General features: G+C 43.7%; 1 protein-coding gene and 1 long non-coding RNA gene across 2 annotated transcripts in view; one reads left to right on the top strand and one right to left on the bottom strand.

Annotated features, from left to right (window-relative positions):
- FAM194C (family with sequence similarity 149 member C) overlaps positions 1-26,164 on the bottom strand; it is a 269,174-nt gene that overhangs the window by 34,034 nt on the left and 208,976 nt on the right. The window contains exon 13 of the mRNA XM_085624449.1: positions 1,709-1,816. Within this exon, the coding sequence (XP_085480575.1) occupies positions 1,709-1,816 (108 nt within the window). The remainder of the gene's footprint in view (positions 1-1,708; positions 1,817-26,164) is intronic.
- LOC146797429 (uncharacterized) overlaps positions 1-26,164 on the top strand; it is a 60,127-nt gene that overhangs the window by 20,419 nt on the left and 13,544 nt on the right. The window lies entirely within an intron of this gene.

Here is a 26,164-nt window from a genome sequence, read left to right as displayed (position 1 = left end):
AAATCTACTCAAGTGGCAGTAAAATAAACTGGAGTAGCTGTGCCTTCTGGCGCACTGCATGGTGCATTTCGTGCTCATTTTTCAGCAGGGAAGGCACTAAATCACAGAGTGAGGAGTGTAACGTGCATACTCCCACGTGTTGGCGGAACTCCGCGGAATCTCGTAGAGTTTTTATGTAATTCCGCAGAGCTTTGCGGAGTCGAATGCCATGCATTCCACCCAACCCTAATTTTTTTCGTCAAAAGGCATTCACTATGTTGATCAAACCAGTTTTCCCTAGGTGTGCATTTACGGGTGTGCACTCTGAATATCGAACCCACAATATCGGTAGGACAGAAGATTGAGGACAAAATATTGAGAAAAACACATCCACAGGTAAGTCTAGATTTTCTATACCTAACTTCCAATATATGCACCTATGCAAGATACGCAGATCTGGAGGTGGGAATAGTAAATCTATACCTCCCTACATGCACTTGCTTTTCAATATTTTGTCCTTCAATTTTGCGTCCTCAATATTCTTGTACCACAATATTGTTGGTGTCGATGTTCAGTAGTACAATGATATTTCCCCTTTGCCATATTGGTTTTGGATGTAACTTCTTTCTTTTGCAGGGAAAACCATCCAAAGCACCCTATCCTCGCTACTCGCACTCAAATATATATATATTTTTTAAATTGATTTGCCTCCGTCCTATTTCCATCTTGTTTCATGCTATGGCTTTGGTTTCTTTCGATGGGGACAGGGGAGCTTTCCCCCAGATCTTTGCCTGCTTGCCAAGCACAACTTAGCATCCTCATGACAAACTCTTGCCCCATTTTTCCCTAGTTCTCATCCTCACTGCCCTCACGCTTCATGCTTCTTTCACTCTGCCCCCTCCAGATCTCTCCTCTACAGTACTATCTCGAACCCAAACTGTTAGCCACCTTTGTACTCTGGTTTCAATAAAAATGGAAGCAGACGGCAATGGATATTTTCATAATACTGTTGTCTTTGCAAAAATATTGAATCCATGATGGAACTATTCTACTGGAATTGTCTGATGCTGCTGCTACCTTTACGGTGTTTCTGGGTTGCTTGGCTGTGACCAGTTGTAGTAGTGTAATCTTTATTCGGTTTATAACAAGATCATAAAAGTACATAATTAAATAATATAAAACAACATGCAGATTATTACCATTTTAGACAATATAAACCTCATGGTTATAAGAATGGAGGGGCCAATTCACAAGTCGTAAGTCTGTCACAATGTTTTAAGCCTGTCTTAAGTCTGTCTTAAGTTTGTCTTAAGTCTGTCTTAAGTCTGTCTTAAGTTTGTCTTAAGACAAACTTTAGACAAAATCCTAACTTCTGTGAACACCAAAAGTAGTAAGTTTAGGATTTTGTCTTAAGTTAGTTCTGTGAATCGGGCCCGGTGAATCCTGCTCACATTAATATCTTTCCATAATTAAAAGGATCTGTACAAGGGGGTCATGATTTGAATAATGCACATTGGTTGGTTGTGACCAGTATATCTGCACACCTGTCACAGATGTAGACTCTGGCTTCCTGATTAATTGCAGGCATTACCATAGTGCTTGTGAGTGTGTCCTTAGCTCTGTTCTGTATTGTTTTGAAATATAAATCAATAAAAAAAAAATTAAAATAGAGGGTAAGACTAAAGGACTTCTCTAATCAAAACTCTAATCAAAACAAACAAGGACTTACCAAAGCCATACCAGGTGTGACACCGTTCTTTCCAACAAGGAGAGGTGGGTCCTCCATCAAAGGGCCGTGCACGTCATACTTCAGGAAGCGATGCGCATCATGGGTGCCCTATATGGTTCACCAAAGGTGTAGTATTAATGGACTGACACTATGCTTGAATATCCGCCATAAAAATCTCAGACCAACCTAAAGTATTTGCTGGTTTGCCCAAGTACTGGTTTTCCCAAAAAATTCAATTTTGGAAATATGAATTCAAACTATGAATTTTATCATTGTTCTAGCTGCTGCCTACTTTTTATCTCTCTATTGCACTTTGCACCTGTTGGGTTCTAGAGAACATTGTGCACGAACTGGTAGAGTTTTTTTTGATAATGAAATTATCTAAAAAGGGAAATTGCATAGCCTAATTTAGAAATGCAAAACCTAGAATGCACAAATTAATTCAACTGCTTGATCCAAACTTTACATAGAGACAAATTAAAATTCAGGAAAGCGCTAAAAAATGGGCCCAGAATCAGGAATTATGTCGCAGTGCAGGACTAAATTATGGGGGAATTGTTGATTAAATTATGCAGCCATTTTACAAATAGGAAAATATACAGAATTTAATGCGATTTAAAGAGAATTATGCAACACAATTGGTGGCATTTTTATCCAGCTGTTTTAATACACAAATGCTAAAAGAAACTGATAGGCTCATTAGAATGTCGGGCGGATCGCCACCGCCCGCATGGCAGTGGCGATCCACCCAACATTCTTTCCTGCCTGCATGCCATTCTCTCCCCGCTATATTACTATGGGGGGCGGGGGGGGACCCCGGTGGTCGGAAAGACCGCCTGCCGGTTTTCCGCCGGTAGGCAATCCGCCTGATTGCCTACCGGGTGGAAAAGCTGTTAATATGGTGGCAGTGTCTGGTAGACACCGCCATCCATATTAGAATGCAGGCGGGGACATGCCTTTCCGTGGCGGAAAGGCATGCGGTCTTCAACATTGGGGGCCCATAGCGGGCCCCCAGGGATTCTGGGGGGTGCACATGGGGGGTACCCCCCTGCATTTCAATGTACAACGTGGCAGGCACTGCGCGGTGCCTGTCACGTTGTGCGTTGAAAGGCACAACTTGCTTTTGTGGCATTGCAGCGGGCAATGTTACAAATGCGGGATGCATCCGCCAGTGTGGCGGGCGCATCCTAATTGTAGGTGCGGGACCGGGGGTATGGCAGGCGGACAAAGTCCCCCTGAGTGTGATTATAAAACAACATACATTTTTTCCTTAAAAATGAGAAATGTACACATTGAACAGAGTCTATTGGAACAGTACCTTACTTTCCTCTTGCACAGAAACAGAAGAGCAACATTTTATTTATCGCTGTCATTTATACCTCCTTCTGTAACATAAACTGTATACAATATACACAGAGGTGCACAGAAAAGAATCAAGCATACACTACACGATTCTTTTAGCAAAAGGTATGCCTCACTTATTGGAAACATCCCTGCTATGTTTTCAGTTTCATTTATCTGTTGTTCACACTATAGGGGTAAGCCAAGAGCACTGCTGATTTACTTACGAAATTCACGAATAAGGCAGGAGTACTACTAGAGTAAATCAAACCAACTTATAAAACAGTCTTTATGAACCATGCCCAATATGTTTAGAATTGTTCTAAGCTCTGAGTGCCATCTTGAAATAACTTGTTTGAGAAAAGGGCCTGTCTTCTAAACACAAATTTGTGTGACTAGTGAACCAAACGATTTTCACGACAAAGAAGCTATCGTGCTTTCCATTGTGTTTCAATCACATTTAAATATTTCAGATTTCTTTATTTATTTATTTTCATTTTATTTATAAAGTTTTATATAGCGCGAACTTGACCGAAGAGGGTATCAGAGCGCTTTACATTTAGGATTGTTGCGTTAAAAGTTACATCAGTTACAAGAGCATAGTAAGGTACAGTACACGAAAACAATGTTGAGAGAATTCGTAGGAGGGAGGGGAGGAAGGAGTCATAGCGGGGAGACGAGGAGGAACTGTGCCCAATGTCCGGCTGGGTAGGTGACGGTTGAGGGGGAAACCAGGGCCAATCTCCTCAATAGCTGTCTAGCAGCTCCACCGGGCATCAGCCATGTTGCTCAGGTCTCAGCGTTCAGGAAAACCACTTTTTAGTTGATTTGATTTGAGAAGTTTATATAGCGCTGGCTAGACCCGGAGGTATCAGAGCGCTTTACCAGAGGATTGTTGCATTACAAGGAACATCTAAAAAGTTGTATATAGCGCTGGCTAGACCCGGAGGTATCAAAGCGCTTTACCAGAGGAACATTACAAGGAACATCTAAAAAGTTTTAAATAGCGCTGGCTAGACCCGGAGGTATCAGAGCGCTTTACCAGAGGAACATTGCGTTACAAGTTACATCAGTTACAATAGCGTAGTAAAGTACAATAAACAAAAAACAAAGTTGAGAGAATTCGTAGGAAAGGAGGGGAGGAAGGAAGAACTGTGCCCAATGTGTGGTAAATATTTTAATTACCTGTACTATTTTTGATGCGGTAAAATACAATAAGAATAACTCAGTAAAATAAGAGGCAGAATCCGTGGTATTAGAGGTTCTAAAAGGACTTTATTCCTTACAAAGGAATTATGGTTCGAACCATGGCAATCAAATTCCATCACCACGAAGGTTCAGGAAGGATAGGCAATACATTATTGACAAGTAACAATATATATATGAAAAGTATTTACATTAAGACAGATGAAGGAGGCGTAACAGCTGATAATACAGATAAGAATACACATACGTAATGAAAAGAGGCGTAAATATAGGCGTATACTAGAAACGTCATTAAACATGATGTCACAAGTGGGTGGATCCATAAGAGAATCCTGCAATGTCAGCAGAAATACTTGGCAGAGATGTGCGCGCAGCCGCATGACGTGTGATTGACGTGCAACTAGAGGGTGAAGGGGACTTGACATTTGGCTCTACATGTGGAGACAGAAGTCTGGGAGGTCAGGTCAACCTAATCCCAAATCATATCTAATATCTTGTGTTTAAGGAACTGTATTATCCAAAAGGAAAGGTCTCTCGGACAGAATCTATTCTATACTGACTGTTAGTGCGTGTACAAGCGTCTATGTGTCTACATGAGATGCGAGGGGGGCATGAATCTTCCACAGTAACAGGGGCTGTGAATTACTTGCATGAAGGCAGTGAGGCCGGGCCCTTTGCTCGGTAGCTGGAAGGATGTTTACCTAAACTAATAGACAGGAATGCATTGGATGAGGAGCAGAGCAGATAACTTGAAGGTGAAATACAGTTTTTTGGCAGGCAACAGGCCGAGTCAGGCACCGTTAGCCGTGCAGGGAGTAGGACAAAGTTCATGGATACAGATGCAGACTCAGGCTGGAGCTTTCAGAAGCAAAAGGCAGGAAAAGACTTGATGACAGGATTCAGGGCCTACTCGCCTGAACTGTAAAACGTGGAAAGTGAACCACATAAAGTCGGTGGCCTTTCATACTTAGGAACGGAATATCCGACCCATTCATGGCGAATCTGAAAGAGGACATGTTGACGTTGGACGCACATGTATTTGCGTCTTCATAGCTGGAACTGGAGGGAACATACATGTACTTGTAGCCTGTACATGGAGCCGTTGGGGTCTAAGATAGGGGACACAACTGATCATAAAATTCATATTTCCTCATTCCCTCCTTGTCCCCTACGGACCCTTCATGAAATATCGATCTTCATCAATCCATCAATCTGTTCATATAACATCATCTGTTCTTCTTTCTTCTTCCGGGATTTGGAATGAAAACTTGAACGTGGAATACACGATGTGGCACACAGGCCGCAAATCGCTGGTCCACATTGTAGACACAGGCAGCAACTGAATAGTATGAGAAAGCCAATACCTAGGAAGGATAGGACTTTCCATCCCCAGGCTGACAACACGCTCCAGAACCAACCGGACCAAGTCCAGGTGTCTGAACTCTGGTGTATCTGGCTTACAATTTTATGAAGGCGAGTTATGGCTTTATATACTGACGGCGCGTTTTCTGGTATGAAAACACAGCAACTTGATCCGATGACCCTACAAGCTCCGCCCCTATCGGCCAGGATGACGTCAAGGACAAGACGATTTTGGAGAACAACAATCCGCATCGCAGACTGCTCCTCTGTTAAGTTGCCAAGGGCAGAGGTAGTTTCATTCACTACTGCTTCAAGGGTTCTGGTTAATCTACGTATCAGCTTACTATTAGTGACAACACCTATGTAGGGAAAGAAACCTTTGTTGAAATCTGTGTATTGTTCCCATGCCGTTTCAGTGTAGTCGACAATCGGGATATCCCTTTGGGGTCTATTGTGTACTAGATGGGTATTCCTATGATAATCAGGAGGGGCTAGGAAAACAGGTGGCAGAAGGAATGCAATGTAACAGGTACCATCCCAATCTAGAGGTAAGCGTATATATGCTGTCTGGCCACATATGAAGTAGGAATGACGAGAAGCTCTAAATGTCGACTTGCTTTGATCACTGAATTCGATCACAGTAGTACATTTACTATGACCCATGTGTATTGAACCATACTTTCTTACACATAATTCACCTTTAACTGGAAATACTGACATAGCAGGCAAGACTAGTGTAGCTTCGGATTCAACATTCAGAATCATGAGATTAATGGTAAAATTACCTAATCCATATACTTCATTTTCTAGATCAGTTCCTGTCCTTTTGGGAAGTCCCTCCTCGTTAGGGTAGCAGACTTTAAGCAAAACTAAGTTCAGGTTTCCCCATACCCAGTTGTCTTGATAAACTACTGAATTTGAATCTAGGGAATTGATCAAACTAAACCATGCTCCACAGGAGCCATTGTGTGTGAATGGATACGGAAAAAGAGGCAGAACTCCCTTGTAGTTTTGATAGGGAGGGAGTCGGCCACATATCCAACAATTTGTAGCATTGCTGGTCTGATGGGAATGATGTAACATACTAATGAAAGTGTTGTTGCGCAGCGCAAATCTATAGGACAACTCATGCGGGGGTAATTCGCTAAAAGAATGTTCAGCATTAGCATTGAAAGCACGCTTTGAAATAGGGTAATACATATGTAGCAATACACTGGTAATAATAAGCAGAAGACTTAGAAAGAACATAATTAATAATGTCACTATGCAGTGACTACGAAGTGATTTACAGTACGCATGTTTTTTAAGCTGTTTCTGTCTATTTCTCTCTCTATTTCGGTCTAGAGGATACATGTCAGAGACAAATTCAACCGATTCACCTTGGAGAGGACTTAAACAATCAAATTGTCTGACTTGCTAGACCTTAGTTTTAGTTTATATTTTTCACTCTCTGTTTTTTCAACCAGGGGAAGTTTTGAATCAGTCTGTGAGGGAATGCAGGGCTGAAAGTTCACGTCAGCTGTTAGTCCATGAAATTTTTTGATATGGCTCGAGTGCAACCATCCTTTACGTCCCTCAATCTTCACGGCTGTCCTTGTGGTCAATAAGACGAGTTTAGGCGACTGCCAGCGAGGCTCCAGTTGGCTCCTCCTGTCGAAATTCCTCACAAGCACGAGGTCCCCCGGAACCACGTCATGGGGCTTCACCTCAGTGTTATCGGGAAAAGCTGCAGCTACCTGTGAACGACAAGATTGTAGTGCAGACATCAAGGAAGCCAGGTAATTTGTCAGCATATTACAATCAACATCAGTGATTTTACGAGGTATAGGCGTCCCCCACATATTTGGTGGTCTACCGAAGATCACCTCATACGGGGATAGCCCTGTTCGAGAATGTGCTACCATTCTCATGTAAAAGAGCGCAACTGGTAAAGCTACTATCCAGTCGACACCTTTTTCTCTACATACTTTGGACAATCTAATTTTCAGAGTTTGATTATGGCGTTCCACGAGACCTGCTGCCTCGGGATGCCGGACACAGTGAAATTTCCATTGATAGCCTAATAAGAGTGAAACGTGTTTCATTAGCTCGGATGAGAACGGCTGACCGTTATCTGAGTACACGATACGGGGCAAACCATACCGTGGGAAGAATTCTCGAACTAACTGTTTGGCAGTAGTCGGGGCAGTGTAATCTGAGACGGGATATGCCTCTGTCCAACGGGAAAGAGCACAGACAACTACGAGAACATATTTGAATCCTCGACAACGTTCCATCTGGATATAATCCATCTGGAGGACTTCAAAAGGGTGATCGGGAGGTTGAAATCCACCTTGCTCTACGGGAATGCTTTTACCTGGATTAAACTGACAACATATCATACAGGTACGTACTTTTTGTTTAGCTGCTGCTCGCAAGTGTTTGTTGAACCAAATGTGTTGAATGCTATCTAGCATAGCTTTTTCTCCTAGGTGCGCTGGACTATGTATTGTGTTAATGATGACTTGAACCATGGAGTCGGGGAGAAACCATATAGATTTTCCCTTCGTCATCCATCCTTGATCTGTTTGGATCCCTCCTAGTTCAGTCCATTTCTTGATTTCCTCTGGTGTAGCATGTGTCTGTATGTCAATTACATCAAGAGCGGGATCCTTAACTGTCATGCAATGTGTTAGTATCGGAACTATTGTCTTTGTCGTGTCAGTTGTATGAGTCTGATTCTGAGCAGTCTGTTTAGCTGTTCTGTCAGCTAGGTCGTTACCCTGAGAAATGATATCGGTAACCTTTGTATGGGCCTTGCACTTCATGATAGATATCGCAGTAGGCAGATGTATTGCATCTAATAGAGCTTGAATGAGGGGTCCGTGTTGAATGTGGGCACCGTGAGAAGTTAAATAACCCCTCTCTCGCCAAAGCACGCCGAAGTCATGTACAACTCCGAATGCATAACGTGAATCTGTGTATATGTTAACTTTCTTATGTTTGGCTTGAATACAGGCTTGTGTCAGAGCGATGAGCTCTGCTGCTTGAGCTGACAAGGTATCTATACAATTTGTTTCAATGACTTCAGTGTCTGTTGTGACTGCATAAGCGGCCACTAACTCTCCTGTACTTGTTCTCATGCATGAACGATCTACATACAATGTCAGGTCTGGATCTAGTAATGGAATATCTGTCAAGTCTTGTCTGGGTTTCGTCGTGATAGTAATGACTTCAATACAATCATGTGCTAATGGGTCTGTTCCACTTACTGGCAAAAGTGTGGCAGGATTTAATGTACTACAACGTCTGATTTCTATGTGTGGCTGGAACAGCGTCAATTCATAACCCGTCAGTCTTGCTATAGTCAAGTGTTGTGTTTGTGTTCGGTTCAAGAGAACCTCTACTGCGTGTGGTACTTGTACTGTCAATTTATGTCCTAATACTATGGCATCGCTTTGTCTGATTGCTAAAGCTGTCGCTGCCACTGATTTCAGGCACGCAGGAAGAGCCTGAGCTACGGAATCTAACGTACTAGAAAAATAAGCACATGGTTTGTGTGATCCTGCTTGTTCCTGAGTGAGTACTGACAAGGCAGTACCTTCACGTTCTGTAACGAAAAGTGTAAAAGGCTTACTATAACATGGTGTCGCTAAAACAGGTGCTTGACATAAGGCTTTCTTTAAGTCTTCAAAAGCTTGTGTATGTTCTTGAGTCCAAGGGAGGACAGTCGATGTCGCTGCCTCCTGGGTTGTCAACTGAATGAGTGGTTTTGCTAGAAATGCGTATTGGGGAATCCACTGCCTACAGTACGAAGTGAGGCCTATAAAAGCCCGCACCTCCTTTTGTGTCTTGGGTGGCGGCATGCTAACAATTAACTGGATGCGGTCAGGTGTGAGCTGTCTTCCCCCCTTGGACAGCAAGTACCCAAGGTACACAACTTGCTGGACACAGAATTGCAGCTTAGAAGGGGACACTTTGTGCCCCTTGTTGGCTAGAAATTGTAAAACTGTCAGTGATGCTTTTTCACATTCATATTCGCTTCGGGCGGTGATCAGCAGATCATCGACATACTGAAGCAGGGCAGTGTTAACAGGCATGTGGATACTGTCAAGTTGTCTTTTCAGTGCTTGGCTATAGATGCTGGGGCTTTCTGTGAATCCTTGAGGTGCGCGTGCGAATTTAAAGCTTCGTCCGTTTAAACTAAATCCGAACAAATATTGGCTTTCCGGATCGATTGGGACGCTAAAGAAGGCGTTCTTGAGGTCAATTACAGTAAAGAACGTGGCTTCTGAATCTATGGCGGTTAGTAATGAAGAGATATCTGGGACCACGGGATATTGTGGTACAATACATTTATTTAATTCGCGCAGATCAATAACTAATCGATAAACTGGAGGTGCTTTTGGATCCGTTCGTTTAAGAATTGGAATGATCGGAGAATTACATATATTGGAGTCGGTTTCCACAACCACTCCTTGTGCAATGAGCTCGTCAATGATTTGCAGCAAAGCCACTACAGCATCTGGAGGTAACTTGTATTGTCGTATTCGTGGTAATACCACTCCTGTTTTAAGTGTGACTCGATATGGTGTAATGTGCATACAACCTACATCAGTGGGGCCTTGTGCCCATAAATGTGTCGGTAAATTCTGTAACCGGTGATCCATGTCTCTGGACACGTAGTGACCTTTAAAGTCACGTAAAAATAATCGTACTCCTTCCGGAGAACAACATATTATAGCTCCTAGAGCTTTCAGTGTTTTTATACCTAACAAGTTTTCTGGACAGGATTTAGTAAGCAATAAATCTGTAGTTCGTGTCAATGGACCAACCGTAAGTGGAAGAGGTAGTGATACTTCATTAATAATAGGCTTTCCTGAGAATCCAAGGGAAATATTCTGTGAGCCTGAGAGGGGTGCCCCTGGAACCTCGTCGTGACTTATAGTTGTTCTGCTTGCCCCTGTATCAAGTAAAAACTTTCTGTCTTTCCCTAATATTTCACTATGTACATAAGGACCTTCCTGATCTACAGGAACCTCAATAAGGGGTAAGCCAACCTCCCTCTCTAGGCTGTTTCATGTGTATCGCTGATAATCGGGATAGTCATTTTGTGCATACTGGTACATCTGTTGTGTCGTGTTTTGTGCTGTAGCAATAGGCTGTGGCTGTGATACCACCACGGTCTGTTGTGAAGCTGGCATAGGCTGTACATTCTGAGGTACTTGTGGTTGGATCTGATCCTGTCTAGGTGGACGTGGCCTCTCCTTGGTTTTACCCGTAGAGATATTATGTTTCAGAACTGCACAATCGTGTATATAATGACCTGGCTGTTTACAGTAGTTGCATGTCCCTTTTACAGGACCCGCTGAATCACTGGACTGGGTCGTACCCTTTCTATGACCGTCTGCTGGTATCAACTGAGCAACGAGCATTTTCATTTTTGTGTCCTTCATACGTCTTTGCTCATGTTCTTGTTCCTCTCTAATTCTATTGTGGTGATATTGTAACATTTGTAACATCTGTGACGGGGTGTTACCTTGCCAGGTACTCTCGAATTTCAATACTCTATTCTTAACTTGGGGCAGGGAATTTTCAACTAATTTTGTCACAAACAGATGTGGATACGACTCGCTATTTGCTTTTATACCACTATTAATACCAAAACATTTTTCAAATCGAGAATAAAAATCACTAGTGTCTTCATCTTGTTTTTGTTTACAGGCTGAAATTGCACCCCAATCTTCCTTTTTCGTAGTTAATAAACGTGGCAGTACTTGCACTAGTAATCCTGGTAATGCTGTAGTCTTTTCCCCAAGCCCTGAACCTGCAGCTCGGGCCTTTTCTTCGTTTTCTAATGCTGTCCAATCTATCTTTTGGTCTCCCACCTCCCATTCCTTTTCTTTGAGTTTCTCGTAAATACCGGCAGGCATTAATACTTTTAATATTTTCATAATGTCAGGGTAGGTATATTCTCCCATGAGTAACATGTCTTTTATCTCACGGTGGAAACCTGCTGGGTCTTTGTCATGGCTAGGTACTACTTTCTTCATTTCTAATAATTCAATTTTAGTTATGGGCGTGTACACAAACACGCGTTTAAAATTATTGTCATCTCCTTTAATTGGGTGCACTTCGCGTAAGGGATTTTGTCTATCTATGTGATACATTTTTCTTCCCATAGTGGGAACTGAGACATGTTCTGGGTATACGAAAACAATGTACTGGTTCCGATATTCTAGAATTTCTTTAATTAAATCAGTACCTGAACCTCTCCATTTATTCGTGAGTAATTCTATCAGTATTTCTGGGAGGGGTCCAGGATCGGAGTGTTGGTTTTTATATAATATAAGGAGGTGTTGAATCATGTATATACCAGCTAATCGCTGTTCGTCTGGGTTAAGATTCAAAAACGTGTGTGCCAGCGCATCATCACTGTATTTTCCGGGACTGTCAGCCCATTGTACTGCTGACCTTGCTAATTCTTGCTCATCCATAGAATCGAGCATATGGTACCCCATTCGTTCTCAAAGTATTTTATCAGTAGCCTGAAATAAGTGTTCAGGGGACCTTGAATTTGGCATAACTGTTTGAAGATTTCTGTTACATTCTGGACGTACCGGACGTATTTGATCATTAAAGCATCTGGTATTATTAAAAGATCTTCCCTTACCTACATAAGCCATCGTTTCTAATTGTCCTGTGGGCATTTCTGATTCTTCCTCCTCCTCTCCCTCTGATTCAGTTTTGTCTGCCTCTAATCTTTCTTTATGTATCCGTTCTACTTCTTTGCGGATCTTTCGGCACATAACTACTATACACTTCTGTTTATCATGTTTTCCTTCTGATATATTCTGACCCCATCGGGTAAGTACTTGCATTTCATCCTTATCTACCCCAGGCCGATCTCTATTTCTGATCACGCAGTTTATGAAGAAGCGTAACAGTTGTCTCTGTATATCTACTTTCTGGTATTCCATGGCTTCGTCAATACTTTCAGGGCCTCGCCCTGATTGGACAAAATGATATATATTGTCTAAATGTGCCATCATTCCTGGTAGCGTCGTTAAATATATTGAAGCTCGTCGTATACGTAGTGATGACAGCAGCATTCTGTCATTTTTACCGGGCACTGGATCATATCTACAATCCACTAGATGTTCCTTGAACATGTCGGAAGTTGCTAGTTGGGGTGTACGTTGGTATGCTAAATCTCTGAAAGATAATTTATTTCCTCGCGGTGGCGTGGCAAAAATTTCTGTAGTACCTCCTGTAGCACCGTCTGAGGTGCTGGGCACGAAAGGATTTGTTGGATGTAAGGTAGAAACTGTAGATGCAGGAAAAGCAGTAGAAACAGATGGGCCTATTGGAATGTGCGTAGGAGTTTGTTGTTGCGGAGGTATAGGCGGATGATCTTGGCGTTGAGCACCATCGACAGGCGGTGTGTGTGGTGGAGCATTAACATATTCGGGAGCTACATCGTCTAAATAGGAGGAAAGGAAAATATCTTTAGCGGTCTTGGGATGTGCTTTAATCGGGAGTAATGGAGGTGTCAAGTCTTTCGGTATTTCCGGGGTAGCCTTAGGTAAACCCTCGGCCAGAAGAGGATACATACCATTCATAAGAGTGTTTCTTTGTCTGTCTATTTGTTCTGTTTTTACTCGGGTACCTTCCTCAATTAATATACTTTCTCGGGCTTTATTTGAATTCTCCCTACTTTTCTCTTCTTGTCTGAGCGCTTTCTCTGTGCGCCTATGCGATTCTTTACGCCATAATTCAATGGCATCTTTCTGTGACTGTCTGGCTTTCTTTTTCCATAATACTTCTTCTACTCTCATGATGCAATCAGCATCCCATGTCCCAGCTGCGGGCCATCTCTGACTCTCCGCTAAATCCTTGGTGTAGTCCACCCATAAATCAAGATATAATACGGCATCTAGGCCATGTTTGTGGTACATAAAGTACCCTGGAGTGTCCCTAGGTGGAATGGGAACGGCTTCTTCGAGTACCCCCTTTCTAGTTTTGATCTGTCTTAATTTTGAAAAGAGCGGCATCTTTAAACCTTGCTACTTGATTCTTACTCTTAATACCTGGACTTGAACACAATTAAATACGATAAACATAATAATGAACACTCATTCATACCACAATTTTTAAAACATATTAAAACATTTAACATTTAACATTTAACGAACAATGATGATTAGAAGAAAACCAGTTACTGACATAATACTTAATACTAGATAATACTGGATTATATACAAGACATACTAGATATACTGCTAAACAGTACAGATACACTGCTGAAACAGTGCAGACCGGATCTGTGTACCCAAACCCGTCTTGACCGGCACGAACTAATGTGCATGTCTAAACGCCTCCCCGGCAACGGTACTCACCGGGTAGCACGGAACGGAAGGCCTCGGAACTGAACTGGACTGGACCGGACTGGACTCGACTCGACTTGGAACTTCGGAACCTGGTGGGCCTCTGTATACCTCGGATCTTGCTCTCTCAGCTAGGCTCTGGTCGGGATACTTCGCACTTCTCACCGCCTCGTCTGGGTGTTGATCGCAGCCTCAGTCACCCCCGCTCGGCCGGAGGGAGATACAGGAAATCCTGCGGGTACGCGTAGTTGTCCGTCCAGCTGTGGCAGGAGACCGGGCCTGCAACGCACCTCCGGCGCGTGAGATGGGAAAGTGTCCCTGTTCGGGCGCCAATTTATGTGGTAAATATTTTAATTACCTGTACTATTTTTGATGCGGTAAAATACAATAAGAATAACTCAGTAAAATAAGAGGCAGAATCCGTGGTATTAGAGGTTCTAAAAGGACTTTATTCCTTACAAAGGAATTATGGTTCGAACCATGGCAATCAAATTCCATCACCACGAAGGTTCAGGAAGGATAGGCAATACATTATTGACAAGTAACAATATATATATGAAAAGTATTTACATTAAGACAGATGCAGGAGGCGTAACAGCTGATAATACAGATAAGAATACACATACGTAATGAAAAGAGGCGTAAATATAGGCGTATACTAGAAACGTCATTAAACATGATGTCACAAGTGGGTGGATCCATAAGAGAATCCTGCAATGTCAGCAGAAATACTTGGCAGAGATGTGCGCGCAGCCGCATGACGTGTGATTGACGTGCAACTAGAGGGTGAAGGGGACTTGACATTTGGCTCTACATGTGGAGACAGAAGTCTGGGAGGTCAGGTCAACCTAATCCCAAATCATATCTAATATCTTGTGTTTAAGGAACTGTATTATCCAAAAGGAAAGGTCTCTCGGACAGAATCTATTCTATACTGACTGTTAGTGCGTGTACAAGCGTCTATGTGTCTACATGAGATGCGAGGGGGGCATGAATCTTCCACAGTAACAGGGGCTGTGAATTACTTGCATGAAGGCAGTGAGGCCGGGCCCTTTGCTCGGTAGCTGGAAGGATGTTTACCTAAACTACTAGACAGGAATGCATTGGATGAGGAGCAGAGCAGATAACTTGAAGGTGAAATACAGTTTTTTGGCAGGCAACAGGCCGAGTCAGGCACCGTTAGCCGTGCAGGGAGTAGGACAAAGTTCATGGATACAGATGCAGACTCAGGCTGGAGCTTTCAGAAGCAAAAGGCAGGAAAAGACTTGATGACAGGATTCAGGGCCTACTCGCCTGAACTGTAAAACGTGGAAAGTGAACCACATAAAGTCGGTGGCCTTTCATACTTAGGAACGGAATATCCGACCCATTCATGGCGGATCTGAAAGAGGACATGTTGACGTTGGACGCACATGTATTTGCGTCTTCATAGCTGGAACTGGAGGGAACATACATGTACTTGTAGCCTGTACATGGAGCCGTTGGGGTCTAAGATAGGGGACACAACTGATCATAAAATTCATATTTCCTCAAATGTCCGGCTGGGTAGGTGACGGTCGAGGGGTAAACCAGAGCCAATCTCTTCAATAGCTGTCTGACAGCTGCACCGGGCATCAGCCATGTTGCTCAGGTCTCAGCGTTCAGGAAAAACAGTTTTGAATAGATACATAGGCTACCCTAGCATAGTCAAGTAGCGGAAGAGCATGTCCCCACTAGAGGATAGAGGTAAAAGAAAAAGGGGGGGAGTAATTAACAAACCAGAGAAGAAGCTGGGGCTGCCATTTAGGCCGGATGGGGAATGTGTTCGAGTTCTGGTCGAAGTCCGTTTTTTTTCTCAGAGTAGCAGAACACTGTGGCAGCCATCTTGGGGTCAGGCAAGGGATTCTGACCTTGGACTTAAAAACAGCCGGTACCCATTTTAGACTTTCGCTCGAGGGGGGGTGTTTGTTGTGCAATGGAGCAGCTTGAGGCCGGAGTCAGTGTCCGCATGCCTCCCGAGGAGGAGAGTATTTCTGCGTTGTAGCTGCCATGGGGAGAGACGGACGCCATAATAGGGTCCGGTGGGGGACCTCTAGTATACCCCTTGGATTGCTTGTGACACTAACGAGGACTTCCCTTGAGGCCTGAAGTATTGCTACTATTTCAAACAAATAGGCTGAGAATGAAAGGATTGTCTCCCCATGTCCCCAATGCTGTGGTTATCCCAGCTGGTAGTGGGACAGATCCTGGGACCAATCTGGAGCTGCTGCTGTCTCTTCAGGGTAGTTAGGGGAAGACCCCTATGATGTGGCCTCATGAGTTAGAGATAGCCGCCATTTTAGGGTCAGGCAAGGCATCTCCGGATCGCCTCCCGAAACAGTTTATTTTAAAGTCAGGGGAACTCCCTCACCTCTGATCTATTCTTCCGAGAGCACTTTATTCCTGTTGGCCCCCTCCGCGTAGAAGGACATCAGCTGTTACACACACGCTGAGCTGCTACCATGGTACGTGTCTCAGCGCTCTTCTCCGACAGCCTGGCTTTGATCTTTTTCACCGCTGTCCGAAGACCGGGCTGCTTCTATGCAGTTGAAGCGCTTTGGGCAGCAATCTTACAGCATGGGAATTCTCAGCAGCGGGGGATTGTGTGACGTTTTGAGTAAAGTTTTTACCCGAAATAAGCTGCCATTTGCATTTTGGTAAAGCACGAGATTGTGCTGGATGCGGTCAGACGGTCAGACTGCGGGGGTCATCTAGACGTATATAATGAAGGCTGTGGACAATAATTGGTCCTGCTGCATGCCGCAATGACCACTAGCACTCACCCTGCAGTAGGAGGTAGGTTAGCAAGTGGATCATGTCGGCACCATCATTCCACTGCAATCGTAGCAGAAGGTGGCCGCCATCTTAATTTGCGCTCCGATCTCCGTGCGCGTTACCTCCAAAGATTGTTGTTACCTGCTGCAGGTCACAGGTGGCATGCCTTACGTAGGCTGGACTTACCACCAACATCTCAGCAAAACTGTCAGCTGTTTAGATACCTGACTAGAGCTATCAACAGCTGAAAAGTGACTAGTTAACTTTTATAAATTATCAGGTGCAATGTTGCCTCTGCTGAGCCATGACTTTAATAACGTTGATGTATGTGAATCACATGTGTCTGTTGAATTCGGCATGTATGCATCTGATGATGCATTATGCGGTAAGTCTGGTAGAGAAAGCATAAGTGGCGGGATCCCATTTTTCCACTGGCCTTCATGGAGGGGGGACAGTCCCACTACACTCTGCGTAAGTTATCATGGCAAGACAACTGGAAGCACTGGTCTGCAGCAATAGACTGACAGGAGCTGTCTGATGACCACAGAGCAGGATGAAACCAGAAAAAAATAGATTCAGTGTTTCAAAATGTAATAGCTGCATCTGGTATCAGAAGACAATTCATACATTTTGTAACAGTATATGATCTAATGAGTTGAAAATATATGAATTTTCAAATGGGAAATAAATAGAGATGTTTAATATTCACTATATCAGATTCTTTCTGTTAGGTTACGGGGAAAGAGCTTGAGGCAGGGGGGCTGTTTATGGAATCGAGTTCATCCTTAAGTCCCTTGGTCCTTTTAGCCCCAGAGAGAATGAATAACAAATCACCAAAGTGCTGGGGCAGTGGAAGTGACGTCATACTCGCCCTATAGGATGGGAAGGGTGACCGCTTCCACCGTTCCACTGATGAGGGTTAAGAAGACAAAATACAGAAAAAACGGATCTCATAAAGTCTTGTTTACTTTCTGTTTCTTCCTCTGAAACTAAGGGTAGCAAAGGCAGCACCATGGAGAATAAGGTCTTGCCAGCTAGGGGTACCAGCTGCTAACTTAGGCAACCATTAGCTCATCCTTAAAGAAAGTAGGGGCATATTATCAAGAAACAGAGTTAAAATTATCGCCGCTTTAGCGGCAGAAAACTGCCGTCAAGGCGGCGATAATGGGCTTGATAATATGCCCTTGAGAATTCCCATAGAAGCTCATGTTCTGGTGTCAACATGGGCTTCTATTGAAATTCTCTGCGGCATATTATCAAGCCCATTATCGCCGCTTTAGCGGCAGTTTTCTGCCGCTAAAGCAGCGATAATTTTAACTTCATGCTTGATAATATGCCCCGTAGCAACTTCTAGACCAATCTGTTTCTTGAAGTTACAGACCTCTTAGACCAGGCAACCAGCCTTCCATGTTTTCAAGAGAACTGCAAACAATTTTCAGCCCTTGCTTCCACTCACCGGTTCATGGCACCAACGGTGGTGCATCATTGGACACACAGAGCCTGATTCACAAAGGTTAACTCACACTTTTGTGTAAGTTTACTATTGTCTGCTATTCACAAAGGGATTTACGAGTAGTATCTTTACGAGTGCGGAGTCTCCACGCATAGGAAAACTGATCTTTTTATGTGCGGGGACCAGTAGCGTAACAAACGTTTAAGGCCCCCCCCTGCAATGTGCACAGAGGGACCCCCACTCTGGATTTAATCCAGATCGCTTAGGCCTGATTACCGTGCTGAGGGGGCCCCCTGCAGCTTGGGCCCCCCCAACCGCGGGGAATGCGAGGGCCTGCGTTACGCCCCTGGCGGAGATTCCGCACTTGTAAAGATACTACTCGTAAATCCATTTCTAAATAGCAAACAATCAGAAACTTACACGGAATTGTAAGTTACCCTTTGTAAATCGGGCCCACGGTCTCATTTGGTTTAGAACTAAGCACAAAAAAATATCCAATCCAGTGAGGTGCTCCTCCCACCGCACCAGCACCATTCTCTGTGCAATTCGCGTCCAGGCAGCAGGTCTCTAAAGCACCTGCAATAGTCAAACAGGTGTCCTGCTATAAATATGCCACCATTTACATACTTATGTTCAAAATTATATATTCTCTAAAGGAAGACGGATTGGGTGCATGGACACCCTGGCATACGGTCACATTGCTGTGAACAAAAGCTCCACCTACATGTGTTATTCAACACAACCATATTTTAGCATAATGAGGCTTGTTTGTACATTGATTATTTTTCCTTAGAAATGCTTCAAAGTCGTTTATGGATGAACAGCAATGAGTCCCTCTTTAGTGTTTGGACACATCAGAGTACTTCTTGTACCCGCAGTGTTTCACTGCTGGTCAGGGAGTGACTGGTTCGTGCTTTCATACTTTACTGGAGAACTGAATGAGGTGACCGAAAAATGCCAATGTACAACCCTCCACGATGCAGGATATTCATGCCACTCCTAGAAACCATCATGCAGATCTGGCTAGATGTCTCATTGTGGTAGGCCAGACAAGTGCAATGCATACATGAAGGACTTTCTTAGCGACAGACGCCAAGGACTTCAAACCAAGGCGAGAGTGGTCCGGAACCTACAGAGATACGACTGTTTCAAGACTTGAGAGAACTGCACTGGCTCCTAATTTCAATTGGAGCCGGACCAAGACCGATTTGCATATGGTGGGTCTCTGTATAGAGAGACATAGTGGGCGAAAAACAATGGACTGGAACGTGGCCCAGAGCGATCGCCAATGGATGAAATTAATTGAAACATTCCTTCCATCACTTTTTGGCTTGTTTCATATAGTCCACATAAGTAAATAAACAGACAGTTTTGAATGGAGTTAAAGGCTTCATCTAAAAGACATCCATCAGGGCATCAATGAAACTTCCCAGGCTACGCTGTTCATCGCTTTATGAGAAGTAATCGCATTTCACTGTAAATGTTTGCAGATCAAAGCAGTTCCAAACACACAAATGGACATTGCTAATCTATCAGCCTTGACAGTGCAGGCTTCGCAGCCCTTCTGAAGCATCGCCTACGCGACTGCGCCAGAATTCAATACCAGCCTTTAATCAAATTGTGTGTTATGCGAGGTCCATGGCTGAAGCAATTCACAATTTGTCTCTTCCTCCAACGTATCTCTACAATTTCATCACAGCTAATGCGTTTCTTCTGCTGCCACGGCGAAGATTAAGGCATTGATTCCCATCCATAAGTCATTCTACGGGAACTTGCCTGGGTATCTTCAATGCAGTTTGAAGGCCTACGCTCCAACGAGAATAATCGTCCAAGAAGTAAAATTCCCTTGATTTTTTAAAGAATTTATCGGGTTGTGCAGGGCTAGTCACTTTGCCTTTCATGCTACTCATCTTTAGAACTCACGGTCTGGTGCACTCCACTCTAAGAGCCAATGTATGCCCAACTGTGAGTGTTTAAGCCCCACTTGTTTAAAGGCCTCTGTCTCAGACCTGTACTCTTCAGAGCTCTCATATCTGAGGGCCACAGGGAATGGAAGTTGCTCAACTTTGGAGGGATGCAGGTGAAGTGAAGATCAGTTTTCACCACCAGTTTGGCAGAAAACAGCAGGCTTCCTCGGCTTGAGATGCCAGATGCTGTTGACGTGGAGGACAGTAGATTCCAGAAGACGCAAATGCTGAGAATTGAGCTACGGTTAGACCATAAGGTGTTTAAAGAGAGGACGCGAATGACAGCCACATGACAAGGGTCTGCGCATGCTTCATTCCCTCATATCCCTAGAAAATGGATAGGCGGGTGCACAGATAACAATTAAAGAAGGAAGGAGGGGATAGTACACAGACCCTACAATTCAGGGGCTGCAAGGACAGCATCCATCAATCTAGCTACACCTTAATCTGCAAGAGAATTGCTGGGATACAGGAGTTGGAAAAAAACCTTTAATATGGCTGGGGAGCCTCATACAAACAGCTGCAGCCCATGCAGGTGAGAGCAGTGTTGTGGTGGGGCCGGGTTGGGGGGGGAGAGGGATTTTGAGAGACGACCACGAGGGAAAATTAATTATTTATTTAATTGTCATCTGTCGAAATCCTCAACCACCTGGCCCTACCGCTCTTACCTGCACGGGCCGCGGCTGCATACAAATCAATGTACACTGGCTATCCTACCCGCTGCTCTGTTCCCTCCTCTGCCGTGTTTCGCCCCCACCCCACCTGTTCTTACTTTCCAAACCCACTAGGACCACTTCTTGACTTAACATGTGTTGTGCAAGAGAGATGCAGTTTGAGTGTAGATTATTGTCTGTTATCTTTCCTCTGTTTTCATGCACTAACTTCTAAGATAATGCCTGATGTCAATGTTATTTTGTTCAATGCTTTGTGTCAACAAGAGAGATATGGCTTAGTTTCTGAATTTAGAAGCACCGTGAGTAAGCCTTGGCCAGAGCGTCCTCTGTGAGTTGGTATTGTTTAGAGTTTTGAACTCTTCTTCACTTACATACACGAACCAACACCTTCCCTAATCCCCTATATTCTGTACAGCACTCCACAGCTCATTAGCTAGGTTCCCAATATATACCCACACCAACACAATTTCTAGCTCCTTCGCCATTTAAAGAAAAATAAGTTCACAATAACCACTGAGAAGTCAATAAAATCAAACCTTCTAAAAATTTCAGAATTTTTAAATTGGACACAATAGGCAAAATTTCAACATAACACAACAGCTACGTACATCAACGCATTCAGACAATACATATCGTCAAACGGTTTATAAGATATTCAAATGAAATGCCAAAAACACATGCAAAATAGTGTTGCACGGTCGAACCTATATATCACATTAACCTAAAACAAATGTACTCAGTTTAAATACTCCCACAACATTCACATGTCCTGTAAAGCACACCCAAACCATTTTTTTTTATCATTAACAATGCTTGATCAAAGCAGTAACACTCGTGGGCCAGTCTTCTGAGGAGGAAATACTGTCTTAACAAATAGTGCAATATAAATCAAATTGTGGTAGGGTGATGGGAAATTGACATATACCACAATTTCATCATTAACATAATAGTTTCATGTTTATTTCTCATGGGTCCTTAGTCTATTGACATTTACGTTCAACTATGTGCAAGTCTGTTTATTCAACATGCTTAGAGTCCTGTCTTACAACACATTGGTCACCTATAACTCAAAATATACAGTAGACTGATCTTCATGTTGGGTAATTTCTCATTGCCCTCTGTCTTTTCACTTCATGAAGGTAGCAGGAATAGAACTGTCCCTACCTGTTGGGCAATGGCCGCTCCATCAATGCATGGCAGTTCCATCAGGAACATTCATTAATCTAAACAAATAGATTCAAAATTCTCCCCTGCATTGGCCAGGAGATTTTCTTATGAGCTTCTGACATCTCACAACTGCAGCCTTGGTTTGTGTGCTCTCTCTCTTAGGAATTTAGTCGCTCATTTCTTTATGTCAAGCTAACACTTACAATACCAAAAAGAAGCAGCTAATGTCTCTGTCCCGAAATCAGGTGGGTGGGATATCTTGTTATTTGTGATGGATGTACCAAATCTGCCAAACTCTAAAATGTAATTCTAGGACGGTGTCTTATCCTGCCATTTCACAAGTTCCTAAATTGTGTGTGGTTCGCACATGGAAGGCATATGCAAATATGACAGAGGAGATTCGTCCTCAGGGTGAAAATCAGTTACTTATTGCTCTTAATAAAACACATAAGGCAGTGTGTTCCCCTGCCATTGCCAGATGGGTCTGTTGGGCCATGCAGGAAGTGGGGATTGATGTTTCCCACTTTGGAGCCCATTCTGTAAGGGGGCTATGGCCTCTAAGGCCTTTTCCCTGGGTGCTCGTCTGGAGGACATACTTAATGCAGCGGACTAGTTCTCAGATTCCACTTTCAAAAAGTTCTATTTCAAACCGGTTCGGCATCTGGCATCTCTGGTGGTGGAGAAGCTTCGAACTAGTCTAATCCTCGTCTCAGGTCCTGAGGTCCTGACAAAGAATGAATCATTTCCTAGCAATCGCAACAGAAAGTTTCAATTCTGTTAAGGACTCAGAGGTGAGGATTAGCCCGGCCAGGATCGATTACGATCAATGTTCCCATCCTTCTGATTATTGTATGAGGTTTATGATTTTGAGGATGTATTGCTCATGATTTAATGCTGGTTTGAAGTTGTGCTTTTTGAGGATATGACTGTTATCCATATCTGTGCTGTTGTATTATGTTGTTTTCCTACTTTCATTTAGACTACGTCATTCTATGCTCTCACATGAATATTTGCCCACCTAGGAACGGACTTAATAAACAAGAATGAATCGGAAAGAAATGACCTGTGTTTGCACAAAGAAAGTAGAGGACAGAGAGTCGACAGAGATTGTTGAAGGAACGGGGGCCAATCTGATTGGATGATCTGTTTGCTTTGTTTTCCTAAGGACTGATGGGAAAAGTAGTTTACTGTTGCTTAATACTTTCAAAGGCTGCTGGTGAAATAAAGCAAGAAAAGATAAGCTTAATCATCGCCTCCGAGTCCTTAATAGAATTGAAACTTTCCGTAACTATAGCTAGGACGTTTTTCATTCTATTGTCAAACCCCACCCGAACACCTGGTTTTCATAGGTCGTTCCTCTTATGTGATATGGCACTATGTTTTGTGCTACTAATAATACACATCCATCTGTCTCTGGTTCCTCAACTCATTATATGCTATTGATGTGTTTGAAGAAGAGTTTTCAGTTAGTACGAAACCCCAACGTTTGCAGTGAGGTGGTGTTAGAAATGGTGAATATCTTGTGTGGCCACTCATTCAAATCCTCATGCTGTGGGAAGACAAGGGAGAAAGAGACAGAGAAAGAGAGAGAGAAAATATATGTGTGTGCACATGAGTGTGTGTCTGTGTGTTGGGTGTTTGTGTTTTTGGTGTTTGTGTTTTGGGGGCATGGCTAACCTAATAACTGGCTACTTTATTTTTTGATCTCTTAGCTACTACCTTTAGGCAGTCAAAAATAGTTACCCAGTTGCTGTCAGCAATTCTAGCTAGGCTGTTAGCCCTTTGCAAGCTACAGGGGAAAACAGCATAGATGGCGACCATTAGCCTTAGTGTGTCCAATCGGGGCTGCTGTTGTTGGTGCAGGGACCATTGCACAAGACGTACACTGCAACCTGAGAGTCTGCAATGCCAAGTGCATGTGTACAACTAGAGAGCTCAGGATAAAATGAATCGACTTGAGAATGCAGAAAATGCAGCACACACTACACAGAGCCTGGGCTGTCTGTAGTCCCTGTGAACCATAGCATGACACACAGCATGGGCAACTAACCTTTGTGCGCTTGGCCTCAGTGCAGCAGAAGCAGCAATGCAGAATACCTTAAAAACCCCCAGCTACACTGGAGTCATTCAAAGAAAGGACATTGAGATAAAGGTACTTCAGAGAAAGCAGAGAGCATAAGGGAGTTAATATGTTTAGTAAGAATAAAAACTTGGAGGCATGAAGCAGATGGCTGCATAAGTTGATAAGTAGAAAAGATCTCAAGAAAAGATGGACAGGGGGTCAGACATATGAAGCAGTGGTGTGAGAGGCAGTTACGCATGGTGTGTCTATAGTAACTCTAGTCTTAGGTGTTGTACTGTGGAGACTCTATGAGCAGAGACATGCAAATTCTCTAAGGCTATTGTATCAGTATTTTGATATTTTTTTTTTTAGTGGGAGGGACGCTTTCTAAATTATGGTCTGTCAACAATGCCAATTCTTTGTTAATAGAAACTTGTTGGAACTGGCAAGGTTTGGTTGGCAGAGGCGATGCCATACCCAGGCAAAATGTACCACTCCATTCAGGGTGGGTGATTACACTCACTGAATAACCGGTGTTCACCTTTGCGTAGTTTGGCACTGAGCAGACAGGCTTATCACAAATGCAATGTCTAAAGCATTGGCACAGAACTCAGACAGTAAATATACTGAGCGTCACAAAAGAGACTTCACACGTGATGTATGTAAATAATATTTGTATTCAACTCACACAATAATTAACACAATATGAACATCATGTACTTCTGGGCATAAATCGTACTTGGAAATATTACTAGCCGTACTTGGTTCAACCGTGCCTAAATGACATCAGTAGTATGCACACTTGCGAAAGATCCTACTCTACCCCCCCACAATACCCTTATGCAGTGCAACACATTGTCAAACCTAGGGCTACCCTGGCAATTCTGATAATTCAATACCACACAGTTATGGGGTGAACCCCAGGTCACAACGATATCGGAAATATGCACATAAAAGGAATTCTAACAATTTTTAGCAGCACCGCAGGCCAAGACCGCACAGGTACAACCAATGTCAAACATAGTGTTTTTCTGGCAAGAAATCAACTTGTAACGCAGCACCGCTGGCCTGTGCTGTCAATCACAGGTAGTCCACAGACTGTCACTCCCACACACACACACTCACTCACTCAGCACTGATATGTGGTGCAACGGATATCAGGCAAGTCCATATGGAACGCGCTCATACACATAAGCACAAAGCAACCTTATGTGGTGCAACTGGCGTCCAGCCGGTCAAGCAGTAACCCACTGCAGAGACCCCGTGGCCCACTCCACCCTCCAATTCACCTCGACTACCCTACACCCACAGATTGGTGATAACGAGGCCTCCCCCTGGGACACTAGGCTGTACATGGCCGAAGTCACACTTAGTCAGGGTCCCAGTGAAGAAGGTGGGGGTAGGTAGCAGGACTAATTAGGAGGCAGTGGATGAATAGGGGGGGTGGCCACCACTCGAGTTCCCCTAAAGGATGCGGAGCAGAAGTGGGCTGAGGGCAAAAATTTGTCACTCAAATGGGGTCCACCAGGGGTATTTCTGTACCAGTCCAGCTCTGTAAATCACAGGGAGGGGTCACGCAGCCTCTTGACCCGCTTCTGATTGTTCTCAGAAGCGTACCTTTGATTCCGTCAGTCACTCCTAATTTGAGCAACTGTATCTGGCTGCACAATGTTGTTGGGACCCTGGTGAGGAGAGTGCAGTTGGTCCGCTGCACGGAAGGCCAAAAAGGAACAAGGGATGAATGGGTCAGGTAGCATGGAGGCCTCTCAGAAGGAGGCACTCCGCCCGACACACGTCGATCGAAGTCGCACCCAGGTAATTCCAGGCATAATGTCTGGTGCGCGTTGATACAGGCCACACCAAACAATACAGGTCTCACACAGTGAAGAGTTGCAAATTCCTCCCTGGAAATGAGGCACAATGCATGGTGCGCATTGATCCTGATTGCACCAGACGATACTGGTCACACACAACGAAGAGTTGCAAATTCCGTACCTCCCTGGAAATGAGGCACAACACCTGGGGCACGTTGATACTGGTTGCACCAGGCAATTCCAGTCACAAA

The sequence above is a fragment of the Triturus cristatus genome, chromosome 9 (assembly GCF_964204655.1).
Source record: "Triturus cristatus chromosome 9, aTriCri1.1, whole genome shotgun sequence".
In the NCBI taxonomy this organism is placed as follows: Eukaryota; Metazoa; Chordata; class Amphibia; order Caudata; family Salamandridae; genus Triturus; species Triturus cristatus.
The sequence above is the reverse complement of the archived record's forward strand: the minus strand, read 5'-3'. Positions and strand labels throughout refer to the sequence as shown.